The sequence below is a fragment of the Athene cunicularia genome (assembly GCF_003259725.1).
Source record: "Athene cunicularia isolate RWA chromosome 2 unlocalized genomic scaffold, athCun1 chr2_part1, whole genome shotgun sequence".
NCBI lineage: Eukaryota > Metazoa > Chordata > Aves > Strigiformes > Strigidae > Athene > Athene cunicularia.
Genome location: NW_020799095.1, coordinates 20,260,379 through 20,286,808, shown reverse-complemented (window position 1 = coordinate 20,286,808; position 26,430 = coordinate 20,260,379). Strand labels below are relative to the sequence as shown.

General features: G+C 37.7%; 1 protein-coding gene across 1 annotated transcript in view; it reads left to right on the top strand.

Moving 5' to 3' along the window:
- HDAC9 (histone deacetylase 9) overlaps positions 1–26,430 on the top strand; it is a 281,056-nt gene that overhangs the window by 38,075 nt on the left and 216,551 nt on the right. Inside the window, exons 3-6 of the mRNA XM_026843099.1 lie at positions 16,645–16,886; positions 17,812–17,962; positions 20,155–20,281; positions 22,139–22,260. Coding sequence (XP_026698900.1) covers positions 16,645–16,886; positions 17,812–17,962; positions 20,155–20,281; positions 22,139–22,260 — 642 coding nt within the window. The remainder of the gene's footprint in view (positions 1–16,644; positions 16,887–17,811; positions 17,963–20,154; positions 20,282–22,138; positions 22,261–26,430) is intronic.

The window sequence follows — 26,430 nt, the reverse complement described above, 5'->3', positions numbered from 1 at the left end:
TATAAGAGACAGGAGAGAGAGAGAGCCCTTTCTTCTCCCCTTTGATTTATACCCACTTTCCTTGGGTCCATCCCCTAGGTCAACCCACAGACCTACGTATCCCATGTACAGGGAGGGGTAAGGTGTTTCATGGGATGATGTCACTAGCATGATCATGACAGCCCTCGTTAGCATATTGAGGGGTGTCAACTTTAATATGCATTTCGTGGATAATGAAGCAAAGTTCATTCACCGGACACATGGCCCTTGAAATCTGCCCAGGTGTCCCAGGGCAGAGCCGTCCCATCTCCACAGGGCTCTCTCCCCCAGATACATCGGGCAGCCTTATCAGCTTCGGCCTCCACAGAAAGCACCCTGTGACTCATAGTTTTGTCTTGGGAGTGTTTGAGGCAAATCTTCAATCAGCCTCAACTCTTGCTTTCCCAGGCTGTTTGTCTTAGTTTTTCACAGGCCTGGTTGCTCGGCTCTCACAGTTCCTTTTTTGCTTGATTGTTTTATGATAGCAGACCCCAGTGCTTCTGCAGCTTTCAACTGGATTGCTTGTAGCATGTTCTAATAGTAAAATAAAATGAATAATAAAATGAAAAATTAACATGAATATAAACATATGTAAATTTTAAAAATATAGATGTAACAAAATTTCAATAATTTTGCTTTTAAGGATACTTTTCAAATAATATTATTTTCATGTAGATTACTAATTTAAATGGTGCACAGAGACGTGGTAGAGTTTATGTTACAGCTAAAAAGGTGTTTTGAGAAGAAACCTTCATGAGTTTGTCTTTTTATTCTGTTCTTTTATGATGGTGTTTGACATTCCAAAAAGCCCAAGAAAATGGTTAAGAACATACTGTGCAAGCAAATACAGGTATTTCTATGCATTAATCATTTTACTCAGCAATTCCAGTAGCATGTTGATCCTTCTGTACTCAAGAGACTGTGGTCAGTCCCTTGGTGCCCAAGGTTGGGCTGAGAACTGGAACCGCTGTCATTTAGCAGGAAGTTTATACTGATTCAGATGATGCCTTGGAATACTGGGTAGCCTACTGTGGAAAAGGAAACAGCAGGGAAGGGATGAAAACAGCTCTGCGTGTCCATGCCAACATATACCACTGGTTCGATGACCTTACCAGTAAAGTTTCACAGTGGGAGGAGGTAGTAGTGAATGTTGCATAGTCAAGAGTAGTAACTGGAGGTGATGGCAAAGAGGTTATAAAAAGCATGGGAAGGGATTGAAATACATAGTATCTGTACAGAACACACACACACACACAAAATCTGAGTTTTACTACATAATCTCCTTAAATAAGGTTGTTTGGAGGGAGTTTTGCCATAGTTCCTTTGCTCTTTTTGCTGTTTGTGCTGTGGTCTGGTCCCTTGTATTCTTTCAGATGGTTTATATGTATTTGAACTTTTTTTTTTTTTTCCTGGAAGTATTGCAGTATGAAATAGGACATAGGTGGTTTAGTTTGAGCAGAAAAGTAATGAGATTAGAGTAATAACTAAGCATGGAGTGAATTTGTGGGAAGTGGATTCCCTTTACTCTGCCGGATTTTTTTGAAAAATACGTCATCTTGAAATTACTTTAACATGGAGTCCACTGTATTACAGAAAGGAAGAAGTGCTTGTAATCCAATGTGACAATAATAGGTGAACGGACAAACATCTTATCATGAAATAATTGCAGATCTGTTTCTTGGAAGAATGTCAGTTTTGACATTTATTTATGAATGGTAAATTAGAAACTTTATACTGTAATACAGTTATGTTCAGTTACTCATTTTATCATAGACACTCTTATACTTTCTTCTCTTCTTTTCAGCAAGTTCATGATAGGATTAGTAGGTCTTGAAAGTCTAATGGCATTGATGCCTGTCTTTGAAGGTTTTTGTTGGGTTTTTTTTTTTTCCCTTCTGGAAACAACACTGTACATACATTATAGAAAGCAGTCTTGCTTTCTTGAGACATGTTTGTATCTTTCTACCCTTTGTTAATATGGTTCTCATTTAGAAACAGGAACTGTGAAATGTGCTGAGGAATAAATAGATCTCTTTTAAATAGACATTGTCAAGGAAGAGCAGAGGAAGTGAATTGTGAGAATTCTTAGAACTGAGTAACGTTTATTTGAGAAAAAAAGACTTCTCAGGTCAGAATGGCTTTTGCTTTACAAGTTACTTTTTCTCTCTCTGTGATAATGGTAATGGGGAAATTGGTGATGGCATTTTCTGTGGATGGGAGGTTGCAGAAGGTAGCTATTTGAGTGTTATATACAAGCTTGATATCAAAATTGGAAAAGCCAGCAGCATTTTAAGCCTAGGTGGGCACTGCATTGAAGCTTGTGTCATGTGAGCCTGCCTGGCATTATCAGGATAATCTCATTGCTGTAGCAATGTTTTGAACTTGGAAACACGTGGAACTGAACACACACACGAGGAGAACATGCCCTGTAAGGTCTCAGCAGAGGGCTTTATTTAAAGGCCTGGAAAGTTTAGTGGGTAATTTTCCATCTAGTCTCCCTCTTTCATTTGTGGGAAAGTTGATCAGCAGATCCACACTGGAAAGGCCAAAGATAGCTCTGAAGAGCATTAATGTCACTGTAAGATCTCAGAAATAATTGAAGTGAGCACTAGTTTCTCTACCTGCCATGCTCTGGAGTAGTTCCATGTGGGCAACCATTTTTCATGAACTGACTGAATTTTTAATATCTTTTGTGTAGTTTGCACACAGCTGCTTTCTTGGGACATTTGGACTGTAACAGATAACGCTATATTGAGCTGCAGGATTTTCACTCAGTTCTGGATGTTTGGGGCCTTTAGCCAGATTTCTGAGTGATTGGCAAGATTTCGTGTGTGTCTTCAGATGGTTGTGAATGGCCATCATTGGATCAAAGTCATAAGGTGCTGTTTCAGTGGGTTTTATTGAGGGTTTGAATGGCAGAAGGAAAAAAGTTCATTGATTTTTTTTTTTAAAATAATTTATTGTGGTATTAAACTGGTACCTGGATATGCTTGTTATGTCCTTTGGTAGGTGTACTGAATATCCTGTTGCCAGACATAATTTCCAGTCAAAAATTGCACTTTTTTATAAGCTATATTTCAAGTGGGTGGCAGATGGTTCAAAAGAAGGGATTTCAAATTATTTCTAATTATTTTCTTGTTAACTATTCATTATAAAGTTTGCCCTTCTCAACAGAAAGGATGATTCCACCAAGTAGCACTGTCAAGATTCACAATATGCCACAATAACATGCTGTCAGTATAAATGTATTTGCACAAAATTGTATTTTATATAACATACAGTTATATAGATGTCATTGATGACTAAAAGAATCCTTGGTCTCCTTGTTCCAAGGAGTGCAGGATCTACAGTTGTTCAGCCTTGTGACCCTGAGTTATGCAGCTTTATGGCATTTGATTTCCATACATTTTTAGAGGTGGGTGATAAATATAGCATGACACTTTCTGAAGGCAGCCTCCTTGTAATTAGAGGGGAGATCTCAGCAACTTCATCCCAGTCTGCAGCTAGTCTCTTTGTCAGAATGTCCTCTAATATGAGGTGAAGCAAGCTCGATAAAAGATGGTGCAAGTTCTGGAAATGGATGAATTAAGAGGATTTAGTGGACATTTGGTCATTTCCCATTTTTTGAGAAAGATCATAAGCTGAGCCATTCACTTTACTGGTATTCAAAGGGCATTTAAGGTAAATCCTTGTGAAGCACTTTTGCATGTGTGTTGACTACCAACTTCATTTTTCTTTTCTCTGGCAGGTGTAGGTGTGATTGGAAATGAAATGGAATGTTATGGTTGTGTAAGCAAGCTCTTTCTGAACCAAAAGCTAGTCAGTTTGTCACTTTGGTACTCTGAGTTGTGGAGAAAGTGAAAGGTAGTAGTATTGGGTATCATCTTTCCTTTGTGGTGTTTCATCAGGTGCATAGCTCTCAACTGACAGAATAGTATTCACATACTTGCAATGAGGGAAATCAATGACATATTTATTGTCTGTAGTTCCAGATCTCCTTTCGTTTGGATAGACTGACTCTTGGTCATTCTCTCCATATTTATGCTATGTCCAGACCCTACTACTCCTGTACTTTCTGCAGAGTGCTTCTGTCCACAATGATAAGTAGCTAGTGGTTGTGTCAATTTTGTGGTAGTTCTAGGAAATTGTGTTTTGTGTTGGTGAGTAGGGGGATGTCAGCGTCCTGTGGTATATTCATCACCTTCAGTTCCTAAGACATTCCATGAAACGTGCTTTATGGATATACTACCATGGTCTCAGCATTCATTTAATTGTTTAAACTTTACACTTAGCTGAGAGAATGCTGAGCCAGGGTTGGCTACAGGGAAATCCACAACAGTGTAGAAATTCCAGTTCAGGTATTCACTATCAGATCCTAATTAAGGGAAGAAAACCAAACATAAAGATATCTATAAATTAGTGTAAATAACCTCATTAGCCAAAATAAATTACTGTTTCTTAGCAGCATAACTCTAAGAAATATAAATGTGCATGGCACAAATATAAAAAAACGTATAAAGTAAAGCTATACTTTCTGGACATATTTGCATTTTGTTCTTAATTGTTTTAATATGCTTCATTATAATATTTTCAATAAACTAAAACTATTGAATATCACTTCCTGGTAGCTATTGAAATCCTTTGAGTAAGAAAGAGGAAAACTCAAAATTACTCAGATTACTTCCATCAGGAAGAATGTTTCAATTTCTGAGAAAGAAAACAAATTATACTGAACAGAAGAACCCATTAATGGATGCTGATGCTGCAACTAAGATGCTGTTGAAAATCTCAGCATCTAGCCTTCTGCAGTGGGTTGATGAGGGGGTTTCAGGCTAGATTCTAGTTTGTCTCTTGTTAAAGCAAACATATCAATGTTTTCTGTATGGTACCAAGCTCTCTCAGTGCTTTACCTTAAAATCGATATTAGAACCTTTCCATGGTAAGCCTTAAATTAGTTGCACTGCGTTCTTCTCCCAGTCCTTAATATGCAATGCCTGATGCAGTAATTCCATAACATATTTTAAATGCTATCTCTTTGATATTATCACAAAAGTTCTGCTTAAAGTGCAGAAACTGAGCACATTCTTTCATGTTGCCTCTGTATTGCAGAATTTTAGTTCGTGATGACGTTTCCAGACATTCAAAAGCTTAGTCAACAGGACTAAATGTGCTTCTTATTGCAGTGTGCTAAGAATTGTTCATCTTCGGTCTGATGATAGGGAACTTCTACTGTGAATGATGCATGTGTTAAGTGGGGGTGGGGATTTCAATATGACTAGGGTTTATTTAAATGATTAAGCTGAGAATCTCAAAGGACCCAAAGAATTTCTTGAAGAGTGCTTGACTCCAGTCAAGCAGTCAATCTAGTTTGCAGGTTCCAGGTCTGATCTGCAGATTTCTAAAACTTGAGTTTGAAATTTGAGAAGAGTTGCAACTTATTTTTGTGGACTTCTTAATAGGAAATTTAATTTCTGGAAAAGCTTACTTGAGAAAGAATCTCTCATTTGAGACTGAAGAAATGCCCACCGGTTTGACTGACTTTCTGCATGTCAGATGAGATTAAGAGAGAAACAATCAACCCACTAGTAAGAAATGGACCTACTGAAATGCAGAAAAGCAAAAATGGGTAATAACTTTTGGATTTCCAGTTTTCTGACTTCTGCTTGATAAGTGGCATCAGAATTGTGTAGAATTTTTCTGTGGCTGTTGTTTCATTTGACATAACAGTTTAATTTCTTATAAATGTTTCATTTCATTAGTTTCTGGAATATTACAGAATGCAGAACCATTTTTCGGTATTTATTTAGAATAACTATCATGAAAAATATCTCCAGCTAATGTACAAGAAAGTTGCCATCATCTTCATAATTCCTATAGTTTGCTTTTCCAATGCTGAAAAATTAAAAAGGAAAGTGTTTGGCAAAATGAGTAAAAATATCGGTTTCTTTCCTATACTCATCACCATAAGTCCATAACTCTACTTGCTGATTAAGGTGATTAAATCATAAATAAAGAAGACCTGCTGTATTTACAGTTCTGAGTTAAGCCAGCATATGTTTGAAACAGATTTATGAGTATGGTAGTGACTTGAACTCAAATAAAGAAAGAGTATTAAGTTGGACAGAAATATGAACATCGTTCTGATTATGTCAATTATTAATTTTTGATTCCTTAAGATCTTACTAATCTGAAGTCGTACAGGAAAAGAATATAATAGAAATTTTGTTAATGAACACTTAAAGCAAAAAAGGTGATTATCTTATCTCAATGAACAGAATACAGATTATACTTTGTTTTCATTCTGTTTGGTATCCACATATATCTGGATATAAACTATGTTATTTGTTAGTGATTTCTTCCCTTCTCAGTGCTTTTTCTGTTCAGCCTCATTTTTTAGTTGACCTGAAAAACCAGATTGACTCCCTCTGGTGGTTGAAATCATATCTCTGCATTCCAGAGGGTGCCTTTCAGAGATCCCTTTAGTCTAGAGAGCACAAACCATTAATAATATTTTCAAAGTAAGTTTAGTGTTACATCGTTATAAAAAAAAATAGCAATAGCTTCTCGTTCTGTTATACAGAGCGCAATGCCTAGTGGTAAGTTGCTTTTTCTATCTAAAATCTTTTGAATTTACAGCAGGTATTTTATAGCAGATGTTTTCAAGGAATTAAAGTAGATAGTCAAAATAAACACAGATATGGGCACAATAGGATTGACATAATTTACTGTAGTGAGAAGAGAAAAAATGGGAAAGGAGAAATTTAGATAAGTAGTGTAATAATGACGATGCTAAGTATGTCACAGAATTACATGAACCAGATGTTATATACCTAGTTTGGGATTTTTTTCAGATCAAGAACATTACTTGATTTTAGAAGTAAACATCTAAAATTTTGCCTTTGCCAAGACACCCTTTTGTTATAAAATGGAAGAATCCTGCAATATTTAGATTGCAGCTGTCTCCTTTTTTCAAGTAATTCCCCCAAATCCCAAATGGCAGAATATGAGAGAAGGACTTTTTGTGATCACTTACTGCAAAATGCTTATGGTTTGGATCTATACACTATAAAAACACAACTGTCTTCACATTAATGAGACAAAAATATAAGGATCCTGGAAGACTGGCATTTCCTTGCTTGTGAGTTTATAACGCTTTTTGTGTATTTTATGTAATCTCTTTTACTGGAGTGCCTGCCTTATGTAATGTCTTAGTAATGGAAATGAGGCCATCTGCATGGTAGTCAAGGTTGTTCCCTGAAAGACATGCTTTGTCTGCAGCAGAAAATAGATTAAATCAAGGCCTTTAAAACCTTCATGACCCTTTCATCAAAGCTGAGAGGGATCTTCCCCAGAAATTCCTCCTTAGTTTCTTTAGAGTAGCCCATCTTCTCTGCCTGTTGAGGTCGTTATCCATCCAACTTTGAGGCTTGACTGCTGCATAATATTCCTATCAGCTGTATTTCAATTGTTTGTCCCTTTTCATATTCTGCCACTACTAATTCAATTCTGAATTCTAATTAACTCTACCTTCTTTCCTTTGCTTTGCATCATCATTAGGACCATATCTTTCCCTTTCAGTTTCCCTGTTTTACCCATTGTGTTTTCTCTAGGTATGCTGTAATCTTTCTGCTGCTACATATCAGTAATCCAACAGGTGGGCTTCTGAAAAATGGCGAGCCAGTGATCTAGTATTATTTATTAACTTTATTTCATTCACTATGCAAATATACTAGGCGTTTTATGTGAGTAGAGGAAGACAGAGTCCCCTCAGTATGCTGCAGTCCAAGGCAATGTGGTACAAAGGAGAGCAGAACAGGAAAAAATATTTAATACAAACAAATTTCTAATAAATATCTGCAATTGTTAATTTTGCATACGATATGTAAGTTTTATTTCTGAGCTAACATAGTAAGTAGTATTGTGTTGTCTCTGACTGGCATCTCATTTACTCTCTCATTAGAAAGATTCTTTAAAAGGGATTATTCTGTTAGATTTTTTTCCCTCTTCTATGGGAGATTTCAGTGCAATCCTTCCTTTTTCTGTGCTTGGGATCAAAACTATTTTTAGCCCCATGTTTGTCAAAGATCAGGACCTTCCATAAATATTTATTAAAAACATTGGAATAATAGAAGGTCTTTCTTGATTTCTTGGGTATAATAGAGAAGTTGTGAGCTTAGTAGGTTGCATGTACATGATAGTTTTCACTACGCAGTAAAAAAGAAGATACAAGAAAACCCTAAATATTGTAGCATCTTGGGGAGCACATACAGCTGCAAAAATAAAAGAAATCAGGAACTGGAAAATATTCTATTAAAATAATTTTGGGGGTCAGCCATCGTTTTCCCTAAAATACAAAGCAATTCCCTGAGAGATTTGTACTGTATCTTGCCTTCCAAGGGTTTCATTTGGAGCAGTGGCTGTCACACCCCTGAAATAGCAAAGCTATTTGGGGATACGTGTTCAGCAAACCTCCACCCACTATCTAATTTGCCAGGAGCATGCTGCCCTGTGATACTTGAGGATACACCTCCTGACATGCCCAAATGGTAGCTGTTTACCTTTGATATCTGCACTTAAGGAAGAGATTTTTCCCCTCTCCCCTTTGTCATTTGGGAGTGGTATCTCCACTGTTGGGAATTACTCAGCAGGTATAACCTCGATATTGCCACCAACCTGCCTGCAGCATTCACAAGTGGAGCAGAGATGAAAGAAAAGTGAAAACTGTATGTTCTGGATGTATTTGATACCACTTGTAGCAGCATCATGATGCCTCTGGATGGGGGATGAGGCAAAGACTGTAGCAGATCTCTAGAATCCCTCATGGTGCCCTCTCAGTCAATCCAGGGGACTTTGTACACTGTCTTAATGCATAAAAATGGTGACACAATTAAAAGCATATTGCCTTTCTTATGTGTTTGTAGCATCTATCATTATACTTTTTTTTAACTGGGAGGTGAGAAAAATCTGTTGTATCATGTCTGCTCTCTGTTTTTCGTAACATTTCAGGGTATGATGCAAGAATTATGTATGTATGCAAGTGCATGCACACAGATTTATATCACATGTGCTTTCATTTTAATTAATTAGTTTTAAGGCTTTAATGAAGTGACCGACACATAATGATAAGCTGGCACCAACTGATTTGGAGATATATTATACCTACTTAGTTCTGCAACCACTGAGTGGTGCTGCCACCAAATCAAACCTTACTTGGCGTCTTCAATACGATCTCGCTGACACTGGTACTTACCTGTGCACAGAAGATATGCAGCCAAAAGAATATTATTTTACATTCTTCCCTGTCATTTTTTGTGTGTGCATGATATGGGGTGGGCACATTATAGTCAAATAGGCTAACCTGATAACCATGGTATCAACAGCTATCAACAGCATAATTAACACTGATATGTTATCATTATTTAATACTATCACCAGTATGCCATAGACTTTGGAACTGAGAGGAAAGTTACATAGAAATTCTACATCTTTGACTATACGTGCATTTATCTTTGTCCTGTTTTTATCTTCTCTGCAGCAGTAATATCTAGAATTTAGGATATTTAGATTCCTGTTATCCAAAGGACATTTTCTAGAATGTGAAAATATGCCTGTGTGCTGAGGAGTTAGAGAACATGTATGTAAGAGTTCTCCTAGCTGAAATATAAATAAAGTAACTCAGAAACCCAAATATAGCTCAGCTTGGATTTCTTGACAACAGATCATCCAGGTTTGAGTTTAGAAGCATTTCACATTCTGATGTGATTTACTGGGCGCATTTGCATTTATTCCTGTGACAGAAGTGGTTGGCCTGATACTTGCATGAACTCTGGGAGGTTCATATGTGGGACTTTTGCACATGTATTCAGTAGAGAAAAAACAGTGAACACAGTAACATTTAAGAACTTCATCGCTATAACAAATTAGATGGCATTTATGTTTGTGTTTGTTATGACTGTCTCAAAAGCCTATTTACAGAGAAGGAATCTGATTTTAGAAATCAATATAATAAAGCCTTTGATTTTTTACAAACGCCAGCTAGCTGTAACTTCAGTGTTGGTATTTCAAGGCCTCTCACTGATATTTTAGAAGTTTGTGGTTGTTTGAGCTTCCTATCCAGGCCCTGGGGAAATAAGAGAATGGTAAATCAAAGCCCAGATCGCTGTTTGCATTTATTTTACTTCTCATTATGACATGTATGCAAACACTTAAAAGAAATAGGGAAAAGGTATAATCATGATAAGATCCCTTTTATAGAACAAAGGGGAATACATTTCTGGTCTAATTTATTACACTTCTCCTTAATACTATAAACTCAATTGAGTGCCTCATCAGGTTTGACAGTTCACTTATATTTCTAATTTGATGATAGTACTGTTTAAAATAATTACTGACTCTTGAAGGATAATCCCAGAAAGTAACTAGAAAGTATTTTTTATGATCTGAAATGTGTCTTAATTTCTTGTGCTTTTCCTTTCCAAGCAAGGAGGTTTTAAAAGTACAAATTGCAGTCAAGTACTTAACTGCCATAAAAAGTCATCGTGTTGCCTTTGAAAAAAATCTTTGCTGTCTTCTTTCTGCTTTCCTTGCTTGTGACCACAAGAATCGAGAATGTGATTGAGGATATATAATTAATCAAAAATATTTAATAACATTCAGTGAAATCTAAGTGACGCTTTCTTTAGCTTGGATGAACCCTTTAGCGTAATTGTGAGAGTGGAGAAAAAAATCTGCTGATTTTAAGTACTGGAAAAACGTTTTGCCGGTGTCATCATAAATCTGGGTGCTTTTTTCCCCGTATTAAAATGAGGTGCTCTCAAGGCTGTCTTCTTTCACCCCTGTACTCATGAGAGAGATTCTACCATCAAGCTTCTCAGGTGACATAAAGAAGCTTTGCCTATATTGAAGTTAACAGAGGAATGACAGATTATGCCAGCTGAGAATTGAGGTACAAGATTTTAGCCACCAGAGCTGGGATGATAAAAACATCCCATGGGAGATAACTTAACCTTTCACAGCTCATTGATCATCCGACTTGTACTTCTGATGTCACCAGTTAAAATTTAAAATTTCATCTTCTTACTCCTGCAGTCTGCTGCGCAGGTCTTGAGTGTCACAGCTTCCCCCAGAAAGCCGCGAGCCACCTCTCTTCTGGGGAACAGGCTTCAGATTAGGACAATTTTCTGCAAATTTGAACACTGAACAATTGCCTTAGTAGTTTTCATGCCAGACTCTGCCTTCTTTAGTCATGGCTATTCAAAACCACGTTGCTTGCCTAATTTCCCAGCATCCTCACAATAAACACATTACTCCCCTGTTAGCTCTTTCTTCCCACTGTGGCCTCTACTGCCACCTTATCAGTGTGCCAGGGCTGCTCTTGGATTACAGAGTGAGCAGTGCTCCTGTAATGCTGCTTCTCAGCACAGAAAACTCAGGAATTTTAACTCCTTTTCCTGTGCTACATCTCTGGTCAGCTGCTCATGCCTGGCCAGTCATTTTCTGCCCAATCTCCTGCCATTTACTTTCTGTCTCACATGCCTGCCAAAGTTTCCCTCCTACCTGCTGTTCCTTATTCCTACAACTTTCAGCTTCCTGTAGTATTTCTTTTCTTCAGTCTTTTCAAAGACTTTTTCAGTCTATGTTCAAAGACACGGCCATGGCTTTTCAGGTGCTGGTGCTTTTCAAGTCCTGAATCAGATGGCACATATATCTGGAGAATTCTAGGTTTAAACTGGAGAGTAAATGCAAAGTATTATCTTTATTGGGGTGGGGGATATCCTCCACTCTTTCCACCATTTATAGCTCTTTTTTGTAAATTCTGTGTGCTCTGACTACATCATGTTTGACTGATGGCTAATCCTGCAAAAAGCAAGGTTTTTCACTTTATTTGAATGAAGAGGGAGTTTCTTTTACACTGCAATGTGCAAAACTGTTCTGGTTAGTTTTCTTTTTATGAAAAGCATATCAAAACAATGAGAAGTACTGGAGAAATTAATAATAACTTACATGGGCTCTGTTTTATAAGGCAGAGTCCAAAAGAGTACCACTAGTATAAATGGCTCTCCCATTCTCTCTTAGTAATACTTCACTGAGTTGATGTCTGGGGCAAGGTGTGACCATTTCTCGGCAGAATGATTCTTCTAGATTTTACTTGTTTTGGTGTATCTTCAGGAGTACGCTTTTATTGCCTAATACTGAAATTGCTAGTTGGAGGAGCTTGTCATCTGTCTCTTGTCACACGTAATTTTAATTTAGCATTCCAGCTTTTGTAGTCCTACTCGCTCACTTTATAAACCTTAACTGCTCCTCCAGTAAAAGGCTGCCTTGGATGATCAAGGCAGGAGAAAGAGCCTCATCGGCTTCATGCCCTGTTCTTCTCTCCAGCCTTCCATCCTGGCCCAGCCCAACAGCACAACTGAGAAATTCCTTTGGGAAAGGGTTAGATTGAATCCCTGCAGTCCCAGCAAATTCACATGGTTTCTCTAATGTAAGAACATACATAGATGTACTAGATGAGATGTTCTTGTAACCAAGTCTACTTAGAGTTGTTATTCATTGCACCTCAAATAAAGAATAGCAACTGTTCAGCTGATGGCATCATATCTTGTTTAAGTTCCTGTTCTTAAAGCTGACTTAAATGTCTGCCAAGAAAGGTAACTGCCAACACAAAAAGAAGATTGTCTCTCTTGGGAGATGATGGTAAGAAAGCGGGATGGTTTATTTTCTGATATTTTCCTTTATCACTTGTGATTCGGAAGATTTGCGTATTCTAATACACCAGGAATTGAAACTAGTCACAAGAAACAAAGCTTGAAATGACTTAGTGAAAGACTTAGAGTTTTTCAGTGATTCCCATTTTAAGGAATGGTTTAAAAAAGCAAAGCCTCAGGGTTAAAACAAACTCTTTTACCTCTTTTTACATATGCTTCAAGCATCTGAATCTACTCAACAAGCATGCTGTTTTGCAAGTTTCTTATTTTCTTTCCACAGAATGTCAAAAACACTGCGGGAAGTGCCATGTATGCAATATAATTGATATGGATGCTCTTCTGAAATGATTTTTGTTGTTATGTTTCAAGATAAAGGCAATCATGTATTTATAGGAAAAATAAATACATATGCCTTTTGCACTGTGTTGTAGCTGAAAATTAAATATTTTTCCACTCAAATTTTGGCATATTTCCTGGAATCACCGAGCTTTCAGTAACATTTCTAGTTAATATTCTGCAGCCTACTGTTGTATTCACCACAGCTGACAGGAGCTCAGAGAGTTTGTCTTTATTTAACCTTAGAGAGGAATCCCAGGCGTGCTCTGTAGTTGACAAAGCTGTTGGGGAAGGATCTGCTCCAGACCACAGTGAAGAGAGTGTGGGCAGGGTCCTGCTCTGAATCATGCCTGCCACAACATTGCTCCGTTGGTGATACTGGAAATCCTGCAAAACAAGTCTCCTAAAAGTGAAGTTGCCCGTTGTCAAGCTCTGATTAATACTTTCGTTCATTATCCATCCTTTTCCTTCTTTGGTTTATATCTTGATGAATCTTCTTGTTAAAGCCCTGCATCCCACTGCTTTTTGTGATGTTTGGAAGTTGGGGGCACTGATTAGGACATTCCTTTTCTATGTATATTCTTGTGTAGAGGGGGTGGAAAAACATGAAAAGCCCCAGTGAGAATAAACATCCTGTATCACCTTCGCTCTTTTGAGACTTAAAATTGTGTTGGGGTGGCAGGAGGGAAGATGATTCAGCTAAAAGTCAGAGCTTTTAAAGACACTGATTCTGATTCTCTGCTCCATTACACATTTTTCACACTGATGTAGCTGCACAGGGCTGCTTTGTCTCTTTCTTGTCAGCTGGTAATAAGTCAGGAGAACGTAAATGGCCTGTGGCATTAGGACCGCCTAACAGTTTGATTGGTGATTTTGTAGTCACTTGTTTAGAATAATTTTGTTGATGTGGTTGACTATTACCCAGCTAACTGTTAGTAACTATTATAATTATATTATTATAGATATTATAACTATATATAACTATTAGTAACTATATGGTTATCTATTAGTTTTAAGACAGTTATTAGCCCCAAAAGAGTAACTATTTGCTATGTCAGCAGTTAGTAGTAGTATTGGAAGTAACCTTAGTGTTAGCAATACTTATGCCAGGATATAAATACTTGTCCTTATTTGTCAGTAAACACTGACATTTAAATGACATGAAAGATTATGTATTGATTTCTATGGATTTAATTCTCTAGAACTATCTTGATGTTTATTTTCTCCCACGTTAAGGAATGAGTTAAAGTTATACTTGGTGAAGTAGATATTCCAGCACTAGACATTATTTGAGTGTGTGAAAATTATTGAAAATATGTATTTTACCAAACCGAGCCTGATTTCAGTTGTACATTTTACTAATACTGGAAGGAAATTTCCATTGTTAGAAAGATCTGGAGGTCTCCCCTCATGAGAAGTGCTCTCAAAATGAAGAAGTGGGATGCTTGTCAGAGATAGGAAGCATAGTCAGCCTGAATCACCATGCAGACCTGTAGGGGTTGATTTGTAGCCAGTATCTGCAAAATAAACTGCAGGGTTCAGTTTGCAAACACTATTGTGAACCAAACCCTGCGGGGCTCAGTTTGCAAACACTATTGCGAACCAGAGCCTGCAGGGTTTGCCGAGCTCCGGTTACTATTATTGCTCCTAGTAAGGCTTATTATCCTGTCACAGAAGATGTAAGAAAATCCATCTCTCCACTTTAAACATGATAAGCCTTTGTCACCTACAATGCAATTAATGTTAAAAATAGAAGAACGCTGATGATAAGATTGTGACTTGCAGGCAATGAGCCATTGTCCAAGTACTGGAGACTTATCTGGAGGGCCAGTCAGCCTATACGGTTTGCTGTCAGTTTGCTGATTGCCATTTCTCTCTGAGTTTGATGAAATATTCATGGGTTTGCTCTGCTCTCTGCAAGCACTATTGATTTCTTGTATAAACGTGGCTATATTTAGTCTAGACAAATGGAATGTGGATTGCTGCTGAATAAATGGGATGAAAGGCTGGAGGTTTGCCTGTCCATTTCTCTTGGTCTGTGGCAATTATTTATAATCAAGAGTAGTTTTTGTAAGTTAAAGGTGATTTTTTATAATTTAGTGATTAGTCCCAGAACAAAAGTAAGCACTTAGACAGAATCATTCTGTTGGGACAGTGGGTTAAGAAGGCAAATTATTCTCTCAGGTTTACAATCAGATACTAGGATTTAAAGAAAAGAAAATGGCCTGGAAAATTGTATGTTTCCAGAATTTTGAGAAGACTATGATCAATAGAAGAGATTCGGTGCTTCATCTCTTCTTTTTATAAAACTTTTTACTAATAGGTTTGATCATACACTTAGAATTCATTATTTCCATTTGCTGCAGTTTCAACTTCTGCTGCTTCAGTTTTACTGCTCCTGCTTGCTTGAACATTTCTGTTTCATTCTGGTTTTCTCCCTGAAAACAAATACAGCCGTAGCAGAGCAAAAGGAGAAAATACACTTAAAATCTTGTTCCCTAGTCACTTCCGACAGCGTGTTTGTTTTCAGTTAATAATCTTATTTTCCAATGAAGATAGTAGAGCAGTAGGAACCGGAGTGAATGTGTTTGTGTTCCACTGCCCTCTCGTGGATGGAATCAGAACTGCTGAGCTTTAGCAGAAAGCTTCAGCTGCTATTTATTTTCTTCTTGTAGAAACGTTACTTGCTAGTTTTTATTTCTTTTGAAACAGATAAAGTTACACTCTGTCTCTTCACTTAATGTGAAAATCTGAGCTTTACATGTATTGTAGTGGAAATCATCAAATCTCATGTGCTGCTTTTTGGTCCCTTCAATTTAAATAAGGAGATAGAAAACCACAGGATTCTTCATTAAGTACTTTAATGCTGGATTAACAATATATATCATTGCTGCCACAAATTGGAATAATTCAAGATGTTTGAATTTTCTTTCATGCCATATATAGTGTATTATGTCTAATCCACTCCAAGCATGGTGGTCACTTTTCAAAAAAAAAAAAAACTGTATTAAAAAGTCTTGGTTTGTGTGTCAAATTATTTTCCTATAATTTTGAATTTTTGTTATTCCTATGTGTTTTCCAGGTATATTTACATGCAGTAGCTATGTAGCATTAGGTAGCTGTTCATGTGTAACACCATCCCCAGAAAATCTACATGCTAGCTTTGGAAAATCTCTTGCAATGCAGAGAGAACTGGCCGGCATTCATTTTACACTGAAGAAGTGCCCTGAATGTTTATTGTGAAGCATTAGTAGAGTCTCAGAGATTCTTCCTAAAAATTGCTTCATTAGGCTATGATGGGGTTTTAGAAGTGGGTTGCTTGTTAGTCTATTTAGCAGAATATTAATCTCAGAGTATTTCTGCAGAGAATGGAAAGTGATAAAATAATTTATGAAACCTCCAGTTATAAGTAGGAATGTCTGAAGTTTGCATACTGCGTAGATTACATGAGTGTTTTGTTAGATCTGTACATTGAAGAAGTCTCTTGAGTGAAATTGGTCTTTTCCCCAGTAGGAATGAACTGTATTCTCCTTCTGCAGTTATATTTAATATATATATACGTTTTGTTGTTTTCTTCCCACAGTGGATGTAAAGTCAGAGGTTCCCGTGGGATTAGAGCCTATCTCACCATTAGACTTGCGAACTGATCTCAGGATGATGGTTCCCATGGTGGACCCAATTATGCGTGAAAAGCAACTACAGCAGGAACTACTTCTGATCCAGCAGCAGCAGCAAATTCAGAAACAACTGCTGATTGCAGAGTTTCAGAAGCAGCATGAAAACCTGACCCGCCAGCATCAGGCCCAGCTCCAGGAGCACATAAAGGTAGCAACATTTTTCATTTATCCCTCAGTTTATCTGCAAACTGAATATGCTTAGGCAAACATGAAAAGGGAACATGCCTGAAAGGTTTGCTGTGACTGAGAGATGGTGTTTGAGTGCTTATTTCTCTGTATTTATGTGATAAAAGCCTTTTCAAGCAAAACTGCTAGCACCTACCAGTGACTTGCTCAGTACTATGAGACAGTACTATGAGAATCATCAAGCTCACGAAGCCACCACGTCCACAGAAAATCAAACTACCTATCTTACAAAGCTGGATTTTCAGCTAGACTTCAATATGGCTGTCTTTTCTGTATGTGCAGTTTTGAGTATCTTAGAAGACTGCTTTTGTGGGCTACTGTTTGATGCCTGCAAACCAAGTTGATAGGCAAGTGCATAATATTTGCATTTGCAAAATGGAGGCAGGCCCTGAAAGTGTTATGTTCATTCTTCTCTGAGCTGCCTCATGTAATGTAAAAAGAAAATTATTTATGGGATTACGTGCACTATGGAAAGATTGTTATAATGGATTTTGACCAGGAATTCATGATCTTTTTATTTTTCCTTCTGATCTACTTGCTATTATGCTTCTGTGCTAAGCATCCGCTTGATGGAGCTGACAAATACAGCGGAGCACAGCAGCCAGAGTTGGGTGGTGCACTGGCAAAGAACCCTGTGCACTTTCCAGCCATTTTTGAAGTGAAATCAGAGCAGCAGGCTGCTACCTGACATTAGAGTTCAATTTAGTGACAGCCAGTAATGCACTATCCAGCTTAAAAGACTGGGGAAAGTTGGTTAAGAGGTGAAAAGAAGTGTAAGCACAAAAGAAAGCACTGATACTCAGTTATTCAAGGGGGTTGTTTTAGCCGAGACTGACCTAGAAAACAGTGCAAACTGCACTTTCTCATGTCTTTTTGTTCTGTGCAAGTTACAACAGGAACTCCTAGCCATTAAACAACAGCAAGAACTCCTTGAAAAAGAGCAGAAACTGGAGCAGCAGAGACAAGAACAGGAACTGGAGAGGCATCGCAGGGAACAACAGCTTCCTCCCCTCCGAGGCAAAGAAAGAGGCCGAGAAAGTAAGAGTCAATGTACCATGAATCCTAATAAGAAATTAATCTATTCCCTTTTGCCCTCTCCCAGCCGAAATAGACAATGAACAGGAACCTGAAGCAAGGCTATTACTGTGTGAAATATGCAACTAGAGAAGTCAAGGATGTGCTTGCAGAAAGGCAGGACCACCTGCTGCACCCACAGAAACACATTGCTGGTTTGTGTGCAGACTTGGAGGACTGTAGAAAAGCACATTTTGACAGACCCGTGTACATGCCTCTTAAGAATCTAACTCTTTTTATAAAAAGGGAGGGAATTTGAAAGTCTAAACCTTCACTCGAGAGCTTCTTTCTGAAGAGGTTATTTGCCAATACAGCAAACAATACAAAACAGCAAAAAGTCAACTTGCTGATTAACTAATCTGATCACTGTTTCAAGATTGAAAATACAACAACATATTTAAGAATATCTTGGCTGAGACTTCTGTATATTTTTGCTAGTACTTTTTCAAACTGTCTTTTGTTCTTGATACCATTTCATGAGGCCCAACCAAGAGTTATTTCGAGCTCATACATAGCTCTAAGGCTAATGACAGATACAAAGGTTACTGTTGGAATTTAGTGCTCACTAGAGGGAGACAGATACAAATAATTCTCTTTAGTGAGGTCAGTTTAAAAATCAGGTTGTAGAAGTACATTGTGAAGGTATTCAAAATGCAGCTGCCATGAGTAGTTGCCCTGTTGAATGAGCACAAGAATTAACTGACAAAGACTGAAGCAGAAAAGACCTGTACATTATGCTCACGGGGATCATATGCTCCTGCCTTTTTTCTTGGTGGAAAAATTTATCGGTTAAACAGTTGTAGGTGTACCGTATTGTAGACTTTAGAAGTCAATGTATCCATGGTGCTTCTGGTACCTTGAATGATGAATCCATGAAAGCATCACCAGCTGATTGACCCAGCAGAGAGAGTGTGGCAGAAGCCACAGAAACAAAAGGTTCCTATAAGTGGTATGAAAAAGCAGTTTCCATAGAAACAGTTGGGCTCTATTAGTAATCCCACCAAAGGAAGAGCAGCCATGTGAACTCAGTGGTTCCATTCTCAGTTTGGTTTGCTGCATGGCTGTTCAGTATGTAGCAGCCAGCCAAGTAGCACTTGTGACCCCTCTGGGCCTGGCCCCAGCATTTGCTGGTGATGATCTACTTAATGAGTAGAGGAAAGAAGGAAGGTGTGGGGAGGGGAACTAGGGTCTGAAGCTGAGGAGTAGTAGAGGTATTTATGGGAACTGGGTCATAGGGGGACGTGCTCACCAGCTGGCAGTACCATGTCAGGCTTGGGTAACCAAATACTTGAGTATTAGTATGCCTTAGTGCTGCTACTTTAAAGGAAATGGCTTTTCTTCCCTTTTTTATCACTGTTTATCAAAACCTGAAAGAAGATTTTCTTTTTCTTTTTTTTTTTTTTTTTAATGAAGAGTATTACAGCTGTGAGTAAAAAAGCATGTCCCATGGTGGAAGTAGGAATTGGCAGTTTAACCTGACACTGACATGCTTACTTATAGTACTCTATTGAGCTAGCCACCAACAGAGGTCAAAACACACTGTTTCTTCCTGGCATTTTGGTCTTTCTATCTGTTTTGTATTGTAAGAGTAGAGTTATCAACTGTGACTCATATTTCAGGCTGTGTTCCATCTTCCAGACATCACAGGTATAGGCTGTTAAGAGGCTTGAATAAAAAGGCTCACTGCTGGCTCTTTCTGCTGCATTCTACTCTTTACCAAGACAGTGTTCAGAGGGCAGTTTTGCTGTGCTATTACTATTACTTTACTGAAGGAAAAAACATTCTTTACTGCAAACTCAAAGTGACCTTTTATCACTATCTTTTTAGTTCTATCCTTGGTTTTATATTTGGGAATTATTAGGAAATAATTTAAATTCTTTAGATACATCTGGCCATGGATAAATGGCCTCATCTGCTGTTAAAGTATTCCTTATGACTTCACTGGATTTCTGGGTTATGGCCAACTTGAATCTTCTACAGACAAACATTTAATCTGAATGTTATCTCATTTTGAATGATTTCCACCAATATTTTTTATAGTTTGCAACACTTCCAGCAGCAAGACACAGGCTCTTTTTTGTGTTTTGGCTTTCATTTACTTTTAAAATATAATTTTTTAAGTAAAGATAAGATATGTTTAATTCTGTGTGTTTTAGGGGCAGTGGCCAGTACAGAAGTGAAGCAGAAACTTCAAGAGTTCCTGTTGAGTAAATCAGCAACAAAAGACTCCCCAGCGAACGGGAAGAATCATTCCATGAGCCGCCACCCCAAGCTCTGGTACACGTATGTTCAATAATAAGCTGTTTCCTTGCCTCATCAAGGTATCTGCTAAAACTTGCCAGAATGCTTCTCCAGCAGGGATATTGGGAGTCTACCTCCAGAATAAGATAGAAGTTTAACCAAAAAGTTAGCAAAAAGCCAGAAGTGTAGTATTTCTGATTGAATTGAAGAGTACTTGGTGGTTGATGATAAAGTGAGAGCTGTACAGAACAAGATGGTTTCAAGATTTGCATAAACACTTGATTTCAACTGCTTCATCTCTTGATACCATCACAAATTTTTCAACTTCATCTGTCATATTTCCAGCTCTCCAATTTTTGCACTTAGAACAACTTTGTGTTTGTTTTACTTGGTTTTTGAATCAATCATAAAATTGGTTTCTTTTTGAAGAGATGCTGTTTTTCAGCAAGTTTGGATAGTGTAAGTAATTCTGAAGGATTTGGGGAAGGATAGTGGTTGTTTAACTTTTTTTACCCTCCTGGATTTTGGTATCCTAAACTGCATGTTCTGATGATCCCCTGTCCCTGATTAGAATCTGCTCAGACCATCGAAGCAAGTGATTTTGTTGAGTCCTGTACTGAGCATATTAACATTTTAAGAGTTTACACTTTTCCCCCCTTCTTTTTTTAATAATTAATTCCTTTTTCACTTCCTCATTAAAACAGACATGTAAGTCAATCCAACAAAATGAACACTGGATGCATTTCTGAAAGATTTCAATGTTATCCACAAATTGAGCTTCAATAGGACAAACAGAAATGCGTGTGGTACACTAAATTTTCATGTAGTTCTTGTTCTTTTTAAAAAGACTCACTGAAGGCCTGCCTTGGATTTTCCATTCTAAGCTAATGAGAGCATCGTAGTAATTCATTGTTTCTGGTGGATATTTTTTTTTCCAAATAATGTGTAAAATTCTCTTGAGTATGTAAGATTTCTGGACTAATAGTCCAAGCTTAGTTCTGTCTTCAGACAAGTGGGAATGAGGAGCTCTTCAGAGGGATGTCTTCTACACTAGGGAAAGTAGTACTTCCTCTCATGGTAGTGCCCCTTTTGACGGAGAAATATTATTACCGACCCTACATTGGAAAGATAGGGAGAGACTCTGTAAAAGGCCAAGTAAAATTATGTTTAGATAAACACAGCGTTGGAAAGCTTCCCTCTGTCCCACTCTAAATAGAAAAGTCAACCAAACAAAAAAAAAAAAACCCACCCTGTCTCTGGGCCAAATGATGCAATTTCTTTACAATTTGCAGTTTCCGTGTTCAGAAAGAGCTGCCCACACTAATTCTTTCATACAGCAGTTGTCAGAAAGCACTCTTCAGCTCAGGGATTCTCTGCTGACATGAATGTGATGTGCTGCAGAGTGGTGTGTTTTTTTTTTTTTTTTTTTTTTTTTTGGGACAGATAATAATAACTCAATTTTTTTTGTTAGTTTTTTACAAGCCCCCCTGCCCTGAAAATCCCCCACATTTTGATAGAAGAGTCTGGATCAATGTACATCTATTTGTACATAATAAACAAGACTTAAATGGCTTTTGCTGTGCCTCAGCTGGTTCGTATTAAAATGCAGCAATCTAAAATGGTCAATTCCCCAAACTGGTGACAGATCCTGTCTGTAGGTCAACATGACTCTTATCCTATGAGACTTTTATAATGAGTGCAAAAAGCGCGTTCTTGGGAATCCCGAGGAGTTCCATAACTTACTGTAAAAGTGAAAATGGTTACATGAGCCTGTGGTTTGTGCACACTTAGAGGAACAAGAACATAAACACAGCTGAGACATGTGTACAACATGTGTAGATAGTTACTGCTGGTCACCTCAGTGACTGCTAATTTGTGACCTCTCTGTGTCTGCTGCAGGGCTGCCCACCATACCTCACTGGATCAAAGCTCTCCACCCCTGAGCGGGGCCTCGCCACCATACAAGTACACTTTACCAGGAGCACAGGATGCCAAGGATGATTTTCCACTTCGTAAAACGGGTGAGTTAGCATAGTTTATTCGAGCCCCTTACCCAGCAATTCTCCCACCCTTTATTTTAAGCAGGCTGTCCATCAGCAAGGCATATATCATAACCCACAAAGCCTGTTTAGGATGATACTGTGGGTAAGTTCAAAGATCCTGACTGCATCTTTACCAGGTCACATGGTACCAAAAGTCAGTGTTTCCCAATGCTAACAGCTAGTGCAAGCTTCAGTTTTGATAATTCTAGTTTCTAAATGGAGCATCATTTCACAGATCTTTTATGGCATTATTTTCTTTGTCTCTATTCCTTCTGGGTTTAATAGCTCTCTCTCTTTTGCATGGTAGATACAGTATCTATCTTTAAATGGTATGCTGCCCTTAGACAATGTTTTTCAGGACATTTTGAGAGAAATTCATGGAAAGAGGAGGATTTGGATTAATATTACATTCTGTGTCATTGGTTGTCAAAGTTTGTGTGTGCTTGTTACATATAGGAATGTGTAATATTGTACAAGAAAATGTTCATTTGAGAGTTACAGAATGTTTCAGAGGATTTAGCAACTGAACCTTTTGTCTTGACAGCAGGTGAACTGTAGACTTGACTTTTTCTGCACCATAAAGAAGGGTAGAAGGATGGTGGTAGAGTCAATGTAACTGTTGCCTCAGGTCCTTGGTGCAGTGACCGGTATCCAGGAATGCAGGGAGACACTAAGAGAAGGGGGAAAAAAAAAGAAAAGAAAACATTAGATCGCTTATTGCATGAGTCTGCTGTTGAGTGATATAGTTACATTCAGAGAGAAAGTCTGACCCCCTACTGTGCTAACAGCCTTTGAATGTGATTTAGCCACTGAGAGATTGAAAACTAACTGCAAAACTGGTACTGACTTGAAAAGAAGTGGCATTTGGAACCAGGATACAGTCAGAAAGAAAATCGAGTCTGTATCTAATACTTTAGGGCAGACTCTCTGAGCTCATATTATATCCCCAAATATTTTCAAAGGAATGAAAGCATGAAAAGCAAAATGCTAATTTATTCTAGCTGAATTACTCTTTGTACAATATGGTGGCAATATAACAAGGTCCTATAAAATCTTGCTCAGGCTATTCAGTCACAATAAGCCCTTATGTGGTTCTCTGCTTCATACCAACACATATTTTCTGTGCCAATAGAATATACATTTTCATTTTTTAAACAAAAGGATACACTCTACATCTTCTAAATGCTGTGAATTTTGAAATGCAAGTTTTTCAAATTCATGTTTTAATTTTTCTTCTGTGTTTATATATCTTAAATGTTATGATTGATATTTATGATGTGTCAGACTGTTGATCTGTAAAACAAAACATTTTCAAACATTGTAACAGTAAAGTTCTCGTGCAGCTGCTAATACTTTTATATCTCAGTGGGGGTTTCAAAATATTCCTTAATTCAATTCCCATTGTCTGCATAAGAGGACTATAATATAATTAAATCCAGATGTTTTCTATATGTTATTCCAAATATTTGGGCATGCAATGCATCAGTTCCAAAATTGAACAAAGGACATGATGACTCTCTGAAAAGATATCCACAGAATAAATAGACAAATACTAATATAATCATTAGCATAACTGTTTCTATGACATTTACATAGTGATTCTGATAAGCAAATATAAATGAAGTGTACAGCATGTTGTATGTTAGCAAGGGAGTATATTTGATAGCTTTCCACATCCGTGAAAATAGCAACTGTTAAATATCCTGTGTACACATCCAATCTCTCTGTGTACTAGAGTTGTTTAATTCCAGCCTTCAGCAACATCCTCACAAAGTTTGTAATGATTGTTCATCAGGTTGAGAGTAAAAGCAACAGGAACTAGATCGACACAAGTCAAATGACCCTAAACTGATCTGGGTGGTTATAGGGCCATCCTCCAGGCAGAGGGGACATTGTGGAGCCTGTGTCATCCTCATGGGACCTTACTAGACAAAGATGTCCCACGAACAGTCATGTATATGGACAGGCTATAAGCCTGCAGAAATCTGACCTTTGCCATGAGGGGTGAACCTCTTTTCCTTTCCTTTAGGCTATGAACGCTTATTGCCACTGGCTCCTGGCAAACCCTCTGTGGTGCTGAACCTGCATGAAGTCAGCAATTCATACGAAAGCAGACCTCACATTCCTTTCAGCTTTAAGAAAGGAATACCTGTTGCGGGTCTTAATCACAGCTTTGTTTTGCTTCTCAATTTTATTTTCCATATTCATAGCGTGATATACAGAGGTATCTTTTTCTTCTCCAACTTTAATATAATGCTCTTGGAAGATAATGCTGATTGAAGATCAGATTTAATGGGCAGCAAAGCTGAACGATTCTCTTCTGACATCCTAATGTGTTTTTCAGTGCTAAGGAAAGACTGAGTGTCGCACAGGCATTGTAAATTATGAGTCTTCCTTGCTCACTTTCTTGTTCAGTAATCTATTTAACCTTTGCTTCATTAGTCCTGAAGTGTCATCTTCTTTTTAATCTTTTTAAAATTAATTCAGAGAGTCTTTGGTAAAGAGGAAAATATCCTGTGCAGCTTTTACTCCTCTAGCATCTAAAATGATGGGATGCATAGATAACTAGGGTAAGACTTAAGAGTCTTGCTGTTTATATGTTCACAGTTAGGTACCAGAGCTAACATCCTAGTGCAGTGACTATGGTTACTCAATAACTCTCTTAACCACATGGATTATTCCTTTCTGTACAAGATGCAGCAGAACTTGTCAGCAGTGGGTTTCCCACAGCTTAGCTGCATGGAGGATTGGGACTGTCCTAGGGGCTAGCGGCCAGGATATGCAGCTCTTTGCACAGCTGTATTCAGATGCTCTGTGTTGACAGACTTTCAAAAGAGCAGAGCAAAGGGAGCTATTGCTTCACTGGACAGATAAATGTACCATAAGGAGAAGCTACACATCTGTAGCTAAGAGCAGAATTTAGCCTAAACAGTATAAGATCAAATTTTTAAAATGCCCATGACTTTCACCATGGATACCAGTTGTAATGTGTGTTTTCTGCAAAGCACCCAAAAGCCTGAGCAGCACATGGCTCATTAACTTTCAATGAGACTAATGCATCTAAATTACCCAGAGAGGTTTGAAAATTCCTCCCTATTACTGAACAATTTTGAAATTCATACTGACTGTTCCAAGAGCTCTGACGGGAGCTATGCACTTTTGAAGACCTGATCATTTAATATGGGGAACTTTTGATTGTTGATCTCCATAATTCCATGTCTATCTATCAGGGAAAATATCTGCTTGATGAGTTTACCATAAAACTAACAAAATGTAGCAAACAACATGGGTTTGATGGGGTAGAAGTTCTTTTCACATGAAGTTTTGGGGTTTTATTTTTTACCTTCTTGAACTAAATGCAGAAATTCTGGCAAATGGCCATAACATTTGCATGTTTTTCAATCTGTAACATTTCATTTTCTGTGTGCAACTGTTGATGCAAACCAGCAAAAGCCAGTAAATTCCAATAAAGGTTAGCTTTCTAACCAAAGCTTCATGTTTTTTTAAAATATTGCTATAGATGGAATTTCTGCATTTTGCCTCATGTTTTGGCTTTTGTTGGAAGAAATTCCTGGGGACATCATCACATCAAGTATAAACTTTTTTCTTTCCTGAGTTTAGCACAATCATGACAGAATGGGAATGTCAATCAATACTTTCATTTGTTTTGGTTTTACACCAGTTGAATCTCTTCTCACTGATGGATTTGTAAGCTTACCACTTGCATTTTGCTTAGGGATCTGAAGATCCCTCACAATTGTACTATTTGAGAAGATATTTGTAGCTCGCTTTCCAAAAATTGGAAGCATGATCAATGGAAATAGAGCATGGGTTTTTTTAAATAGCAAATAATACAAGGTTCTTGCTTGGAGCAGGGAATTATGTAATTTCATATAGGAAAAAAGAGGACATGAAGGATTGTTTAATATTGTGATGAAAGAGAGGAAGAAGGCTGTGCTGCACAGTCATGAAGATCACTTTGTAAAAAACATATTAAGTTAACCTGATTAGGCAGTAGAATCTCGTGTAATGAGAGAGATTCCTGAATGAGAAGTCAGCAGATGTAATCTTTTTAAAAAAGAAATTAATTAGAATATTTCCTTAACATTATTCTTTTGCATTTAGTGACTCAGTAATTTACTGCAGCAG